Below are 8334 nucleotides of genomic sequence, written 5' to 3'. Positions count from 1 at the left end.
CCGCCCCATCAAATAAGAAGTCATCCTCCCCTTCATCCCTCCAAAACCATCATTCTTTCGGCCCCGATCCGGAAGGTTCCGGAAAGTTCCGGCCCACCCGATTTCTGACCGACCGACAAGCTTCGCCCGATAGCCCCCCCATGGGTTCTCCCGTCTTTGTGACACGTCCGAGAAGCAAACCCCATCTTCACTACATCAAGAATTCCCAGGGTCCATTAAGCCTCGAGGGTTTTCTTCTGTTTCATGGACAAGATTGCATCCATGTTTGATCGTCCGATCTGAAGTCTTTCGTTTCATTTCGTTTCATCAGACCGACCAACAATCACCAACCGTGTTTCTCCGGTCATAAGCCATGGATGGTTTCATTTCATGAGCGATGGGCAAACCATGTCTGTGAGCCTCGCAATCATGACGACGTTCTCTCTCTCGTGTGTGTGTGTGTGTGTGTGAAGCAATGTTTCTCCAATCACAAAGTTCCGAGCTTTTGTTGTTACGGATAATAGACTCTCAATTTTGTCAATTTGTAGCCTTTGACTTACCATCACAATCATGTTTGTCTAATCCACAGTCTTGAACTACATTAGGCAAATAATCGAGCCCAAGTTTGCGGAATCATGTGTTTATGTAACCATGTTTGACCAATTGGAAGTTTCTAACTCACATTATTCACAACCATGTTTGTGTAAACAAATGTTGTCCCATGTTTCATCACACTGACAACCACTACATTGTCTTCCCAATGATAAGTCTTGCCTTTCCTTACATCAACCACCGTAAACATTGTTGTTTAATTGGAAGTCTCGCATTTCAAAGGAACTCCCCTTCACGTCAAGTGGGCACCACCACCACATGTGTCCAACTGGAAGCCTCACATTTTGGAAACGTGTCGCCCTATTTTCTCAAAAACCCATTGTTTTAAACATTGCACTACAACCATGCGGGTCTGGAAAGAGGCACCAGGCAAACAATAACATTAATGTTACATTCAACCAAATGTCTCACGTTTCAAAAAACCCTAGATCCAAACATTACAACCCTCTCCTCCCTCCATTTCATGTGAGGGAACTTAATTGAATTCAATCGCATCAATAGGAACACATAAAAACAATGTTGGTCAATTATTAGACGATTATCAAATATAATAACCAAGCCATACATAATTGCAAAGAGGATAGCATTCACCACACATTCCAATGACATTTGTAAGGAGACGGTCATGATGAGGCTAGTCTTTGTTCAAATACAACAGTCAAAGGTGATATAATATCGATTACATAAGTGAAGCCCGTTTCCATGTTCTCTTGATTGAAAAATAGCATTTCTTAAGAAGTATTTTCATACATACCATTGCAACTCACATGTGATTGAACATTGATTTCTATTTGATTTGATGATGCCCAATGGTGGACATTTTATCGCATACATTAATGTTAATTATACCTATTTTGTACCTTGAAATGATGTGAGAATAGTTACAAATATATTTTAATCATAAAGCACTACACAAGTTTAAGTGTAAATTCGAAGAAATCCAGGTGCTTCTTAACCTATCTACTTCACATGCTATAATATGATCATGTGACAACACTACAAATCTAAATAATTTGATATTACACATAGGTTATCACCAAGGAGGAATGCCAAAGAGAGACAAAGATAGAACAAACTAGAACTTGCAAAACATCAAAGAGAAGTTGAGCTAGTGGAAAATCATTGCAAGACCATCACATTGTAAGATTGTGATTTACAAATTTTACTTCACCTTTTTCATATCAACACTTCCATGCAATTATGGAGATAAAAGCATTTTGTCAAAAAGTCTTTGAGAAAAAAAAAACATATTGAAGTTGGGGGAAGGATTTAAAGCATTTTAAACTAGATATTCTTATTGTAGCACAAAATTCCAAGCTGTGGGTAGCAAATTCAACCATGGAATAGTTGGACATAAATGTTTTAAATAATTTGCCCATCACTCTACTATTCCAGCATAGCATTCAACAAATTGTGTGGGATGCCCATTCAACCCCAATCAGATAATTTTTTATGAAAAAAATTGACACAACATGAGACAAACAACCAAATGGCACCAGATTCCATGCAATTAATTGGAAAGCCTGCGTTGGGAAAGTCGCATATATCGCAAAAAGGGGGCAAAGGGGGAGGGGGGGGAACTACATCTTTGCTTCATCTCGTAATATAGATAGAATAACATGGTGACCATGTTAGTGTGGAATGCACACAAAGTTAACTGTAGGCCTAAGCAATGGTTCTGGAAGTCTACCTTATCGTTAGGGGAGTGGAGGAGAAGAGTCCGTTCTTCGGGGCGTTGTGGACGCTTCCTGTTTCCTGTACAGAACAACTTAACAAGGAAGAAATACAGCCTCTTCTCGCGCCCAATAGATAACCACAATGGTTCATAGCCAGTTTACACAACATTTATCACAGTTTGTCAATAGAGATGAACTGCACCCAATCGGCGTACCCATTGGCTATGCATTTCAAATGGATGGTGCACACTTTGCGGCGACGCCAATGGGCGTAATGCCGTTACCGAAAACACTTACCTTACCCTTGGGCATTTGCCTTAAAATACACACACAAACAAAACAAGAGTATGATCATTTTTTCCATAATTCTCTTATTGCTAGAAAAGTGTTAGATATAAGGGTACACAATGTAGAAACCAAAAATAAATATAAAAATAGAGGGTGGACTTTGAGAAGAAATTCAATGACCATTGGATGATGCTGTCTGGGAGATAGTGCTCATCATCATTGATCCTTCAGTAATAGGACATGAGAGCCTCTTCTTTGCAGTAAAAAACAATTGCTCCTTATCTGGTGTCCCTGGTCTTTGCTTGGGGTTGCTCAGAGACCTAGCCTTAGCCTTTGCAGATTGAGTGGAACTCATATAGTTAGGGACTGAAGGAGAACCCATAAGACTTTCATCATCAGTAACAATAGAAGTTCCCCCTTTCCTCATTTTCAAGCTCTGGATATGGAACTTTGGCCCACCACCTGTATAATTACCCATAGAATATACGCTCCTCGCACTACTTCGTGCAGTAGAGACCTCCAGAGCTTCATCGGAGTCTCTTGCTTTTGGGCCCCGTGGGCTAGCCAATCGCGCGATGACGGCTGGTGGCTTACGCTTGGTGGTCATTAAGGGGTCAATCGCATCCGGTTGGATGTGTTCAGTAGTCGTACCATTGTGTTGCTGAATAACATTTTCTCCTTTTGTAGCACCGTCAGGCTTTGGTTTGTTTAGATCAACCCCTAGACTCTTTGGTTTTATGTTTTCAGTAATCGTACCATTGTGTTGCTGAATAACAGCATTTTCTCCTTTTGTAGCAACAATAATATTATCCTTATCAGAAACTCGAGGTTGATCCCATGGTCGGGTCGCCATCCAACGCTCCAGCCAACTCCATCCCCATTGTGACTTATCTGACTCGGTGTCAATGTATAATGACGATGTTTGGTGTGATGCTGATTTCCAAAGCTGTCGAAACACACGTTTGTGATTACTCAATATGATATGGAGATAAAAGAATTACGAGTAATGAATAAGGAACTAGTGAATACTAACATATGGGGAGACATAAACACTGTAAACTATGATTAAGGAGCTCTTGGTTCTAAAAAAGATGAGGAAAGAACCCGCCATTATGCACAGAACAATGACCCAGTCCTATCTCTGGCCTCATTATGAACCATATCTCTAGCCGTCACACACATAGTATGAAGTATGGTTGGTGCCTGCTTCTATGTTTATTATTGACGCCTATTAAAGGATATGCATGTGCATATGGGTAGACGGATGTAAAGTGGTAGGATGAGAGCCTATCTCTGGACTTCTAAGTTCAGATCAATGCGGACATAGATGGTCATTGCAAAGTGATAGGACAGTAACCTTCACACACATAGAATGAAGTATGGTTGGTGCCTGCTTCTATGTTTATTGTTGACTCCTATTAATTTGATATGCAGGTGCACATAGATAGTCAATGTAAAGTGTTAGGATGGGAGCTTATCTCTAGTCTTATTATTGGTTCATATTCAAGGATGTGTGTGCCCATAGATAGTCATTATGAAGTATTAGGAATCAGGGCAGATGCCTATTTCTAGCCTTATTATTAACTCATAATCGATGTTATGTATGCACAAATAGTCATGGTTAAGAGTTAGATTTGGGGTCTGTAGCCTAGTTATTGATTCCTGATCAAGGTTGTAAATGTGCATATAAAGTTCTTGTGCACATTATTATTAATTTCTATTCGAGGATATGTGTGTATGTGCCACATATGTCAAGTGTTAGGAATTAGAACAGGGCCTGTCTCTATCTTTATTAATGACTGTGATTCAAAGGATATGTGTGTACACATACATAGTAATTGTGAAGTGTTAGGAATTAGGGCCAATCTCTAGCCTTATTATTGACTCATAACCAAGGTTATGCGTGCAACTAGATACTTGTGGTTGGGGCCTATCACTAGCCTAATTATTGGCTCCTAATTAAGGTTGTGTGTGTGCGTATAAAGTTTTTTATGAAGCATTAAACATGGGGGCTATCGCTAGCCTTATTACAGATTTGTGTGCACAAGCCACATAAATAGTCATTGCAAAGTACTAGGAATTATGATGGGAGGTCGACCTCTAGGCTTAAATATTGCTTAATCATCATTATGTGGGTGCACATAACACTAAGAATCCATACACACACCTGATGAGAGAAAGCATAAGCTAGAGCCCGTTCTCGCTTCACTGCGGCCTCTTGTTTGTTGAGTTTTCGAGCCTCGACCTCTTCGAACGATTGGAGACTATCATCCCAAACTTGGCCATCTTGCCCATCTGACTGCATGAATATCAACCAAAGAAATTATACTCTAGATGTTAAGAAAATTCAAGCTTAATGTAGTTTGCAGTTCCAGTATCTGAAGATCCCCTCTACATTTTGACATTACATATACCTCTAAAATATGATATATTTTAGAGCAAATATGTTCAAAATATTAACATGAGCGTTACTAGATCATACGTCAAGAACTTTAGATGAAGGATTACAATCTATTAGCACCGTCTCTCTCTCTCACTCTCTCTCAGATGTAAGCCATGATTTGAAACGCCCTAAAACTAGGGGGAAAGAGAAAGAGAAAGAAAGCAAGAGTTACATATAGTGTTCTGGAAGCATTAAAACCAAGGGGACAAAAAGCTTCTATTCTGATTAATGTTTTATGCTCCTGTTTTAAACTTTTGTATTTAAAGTTCTTCACCACATTTGAGGTTTATTGCTTCTCTTTCTAAGGGCTAATCCCTCCCTATGGTTCAGCCAAATAAGAGGCAAATGCAATATATTGTGTTTTGCAAAATGATCCTTTTTTAGTTCTCAGTAAAACAGAAAAAAAAACCTAAGTCTAAATCAAAAAAGCATAAGGATAAATAAATAGATCTCTGTCACCATAGCCTTCTCAAAGTTTGGTAAAAACGAAAAGAAACAGATTTCCTAGCACAACTTTCAAGGGGCAAGATAAAATATCCATACATTAACATCTCCTTTGGCTGCAAGAAGCTCTTGTTGGCGGCGTTGCCAGAGTTGTCTTTGCATGGCCTGGCCCTCCTCAGACATGCGGACACGCCGAGAACGGACACGAGCTTGGACTCTTACGAGGGCTTGCATACACCGAAGGGTGAGGATCGCTTGTCTTCTTACCGAGTGACCTCTCACCAATGCTTGCAATCTAACAAGACCTCTGAGGGCACGCAGAGCCCGCCGAGCCTTTTTTGGCATCGAAAACAAGAATTAGAGCGATTTTACATTGCGTCGGAACCCAAATGCATCAAGAAAAGGAAAAGGCATGAAAATTATTCAGATTTCAGAAAACGAAATGCATCGTTATGTAAAAGTGAAGGACTTGCGATGGGTACAAGATATTCAGGTTTTGTAATGTCAAATTCAGCTGTTACACAAGCATGACAATCATTTAGGTTCAGTGCAAGACTTTTTTATGCATGCAAGATATTTAGATTTTGTCGCATGAAATTCAGGTTTAGCATGCCAATTATTCAGGTTCTGCAGTGTCACGGACACTTTGAGGAGCATGAATTATTCAGATTATTGCACGAGAAAAGGATATTTGAAAAGCATAATAATTATTCAGATTTCACATAAAAATGGATATTCGAGAAGCGTAAAGAATTATACAGATTTTGCATAAAAGATGTATATTTGAGAATTTATTCAGAATTTACACAGATATGGTCGTCAGAAGCATAAATGGATATTCAGATTATGCACAAAAGTTGGCATTTAAGATGCATGAAAAACATTCAGATTTTCCATAAGAAGTGAACATTTGAGGTCAAATCACAGTACTTACGAGATAGCCTCGAAAAGCAGTCTGGATCCGGATGGCAGCCACCTGCTCCTCTTTACTTAAGCCGAGAGTAAGTGTAGGTTGAGTATCATACTGAAATTCGTCTGTTTTAGTTTGCGCTCTGTCAATGTGACCAAGTTTCTTATCCTGCTTGACTGAATTCACATTTGCTTCTGCAGATTCTACATCCGAGGTCTTACCAAAGCTCCATCTCCTCTTATCTTTGGGGCGTTTATTCTACAGTCCACATAGATAGATCTTTATAAACTCAGACAAATCATCATCAGACACGAGATAAATCACGGCATACATGCCATGATTCTTTTAGCAATGCCACATACATACATACATACATACAGTACAGGCATAAATACATGCATTCAAACAGACACAAGAAGTAATATATGTACACAAATTTATTTACAGAGACATACAGAAACAATCTTCCTGCGTGCAATAAATCTGCATCTACATACATATATATATATATATATACACAGACGTACATGCATAAATGTATGCATAAACAGACACGGGTAATATCCCCATACCTCCTCTGATTCAGATTCATTCTTCTCTTTGCTAACAGGAGTTAGGTTCTCCTTAACCTGTGCGGAATCCTTCGAGCTCGAACGGAACACATTCTTTACTGCGGATAACCACTTTCCCTTCTTACCCATGCTATTCCTGGAATTGTCTCAGTACCTGGAACAGAAATATTGCTTTCTCAAAATTGTAGAGTACTACTCCAATAGATGTTCTTTGATCTGCATCGTAACAGAAGAATACGTGTTAATGATCTCCATCTTACATCACAGGGTAAGGATTTTTTAATAGAAAAAGGACCTCATCAAACTTAAGAGCACATGAGATGCAATTTAGGTCAAATTCTCAAGCGATGTCCCATTACCGCAGGACGTTTATTATAATTAGCTGAAGGTCTCAAATGTAGGCCAAGTTTACTCCGTTGTTACTGAGGTTCAGGTCACACACAAGAAAAAAATTACTAGTTCACGTTCTCAAATCAGATTTTACAGACATCAAAATAGATCAGAAAATTTGAGAGAAGGAAGGGTTCTAATTGAAAGTACTCGGATTAAGCATCACGGGAGAAGGAAAATTATTAGATAAAGATCTCAATTTTAGGTCCAAGTGATAAGGAGGAATCTAGCTGGAATTGTCTGAAATCTTGATTTCACGAGATAAGGGCGACTGATTCGCTGGATGTGTCTCAGAAGAGAATGAAGAAAAATCTCGAGTTCAGGTCACACAGAAGAACGGAGAATACTAAGGTTAATGATTTCAAATTTAGTGCAGAGCAGAAGGAAGTTTTACCAGCTAGAAATTTGAGATTAGGTTGCAGAGAAGGAGGAAGAATACTGCTAGTTTAAACTCTCTCAAACATTCCTGAGAATACAAGAAAGGTAAAGAGAGTAGAGCTTTACTCGATAGACATTCTCAAATTAGGTTACAATGGAGAGTGAAGAATACTACTGAGATATCTCAAATTTAGGTCAGGAAGGAGAAGGATGGATAATCCTAGGCAATATCAGGAAGTAAAGTAGATAGATCGTAAGTGCAAGGAAGCATTCTTCGCAGGCAAGAAGGAAAAAGGAAGAAAGAGAAGGCTCAGAAAGCAGCAACTTAGGTTGTTGGGAAAAGAGAGATTTCTTAAAATGCAAGAAAAAGCTGGCATTGCGACTTCAGAAAGGAAAAAAAAAGCTATGGCGGCAGAGCAGAGCAGAGAGAGAGAGCCTTTGTACAAAGAAACTGATGAAATCCAATCGAAATCCCCCTCCCCAAGAGGAGATTGGTGGATCTGAATGGAGACAAAGCATGGAAAGCTGCTGCAGGATACCCAAAAATGCGAGAAGAAATAGCAGAATGATTGGTGCTCGAGAGCTATGGCATTGGAGAAAAATACAGGATACAGATGAGCTCTACCATGTGAGGAGCTGTGA

General features: G+C 39.3%; 1 protein-coding gene across 2 annotated transcripts; it reads right to left on the bottom strand.

Moving 5' to 3' along the window:
* Positions 1–2615: 2615 nt before the first annotated feature.
* LOC147863376 (protein IQ-DOMAIN 17-like) lies at positions 2616–8334 on the bottom strand. Of its 2 annotated transcripts, XM_087320992.1 has the most exons (6): positions 8318–8334; positions 6925–7140; positions 6377–6610; positions 5542–5775; positions 4723–4854; positions 2616–3501 (listed from the first exon to the last, which is right to left on the bottom strand). In XM_087320992.1, exons 2-6 carry the CDS (start codon positions 7051–7053, stop codon positions 2728–2730), a joined length of 1503 nt encoding a protein of 500 aa, XP_087177118.1. In that variant the 5' UTR covers positions 7054–7140; positions 8318–8334; the 3' UTR covers positions 2616–2727. The 2 variants fall into 2 exon arrangements, with proteins under 2 accessions (XP_087177118.1, XP_087177117.1); XM_087320991.1 differs by lacking the exon at positions 8318–8334 and having other exon boundaries at positions 6925–7169.

This window comes from Azolla caroliniana, unplaced genomic scaffold, assembly GCF_043228905.1.
Source record: "Azolla caroliniana isolate FFs.n. ecotype wild unplaced genomic scaffold, voAzoCaro1.0.p SCAF_6, whole genome shotgun sequence".
NCBI classification, from domain to species: Eukaryota; Viridiplantae; Streptophyta; class Polypodiopsida; order Salviniales; family Salviniaceae; genus Azolla; species Azolla caroliniana.
Note: the sequence above shows the minus strand (reverse complement) of the source record. Positions and strands in the feature narration are given on the sequence as shown.

What these genes read in the sequence shown, in the direction of transcription:
- LOC147863376 (XM_087320992.1), bottom strand. Translation starts at nt 7,053, where the DNA reads ATGGGTAAGAAGGGAAAGTGGTTATCCGCAGTAAAGAATGTGTTCCGT. An exon ending in ATGAATCTGAATCAGAGGAG is followed by an intron (nt 6,611 to 6,924) that starts GTATGGGGATAT and finishes TGTGGACTGTAG; the next exon opens with AATAAACGCCCCAAAGATAA. An exon ending in CAGCCAAAGGAGATGTTAAT is followed by an intron (nt 4,855 to 5,541) that starts GTATGGATATTT and finishes ATATTCATGCAG; the next exon opens with TCAGATGGGCAAGATGGCCA.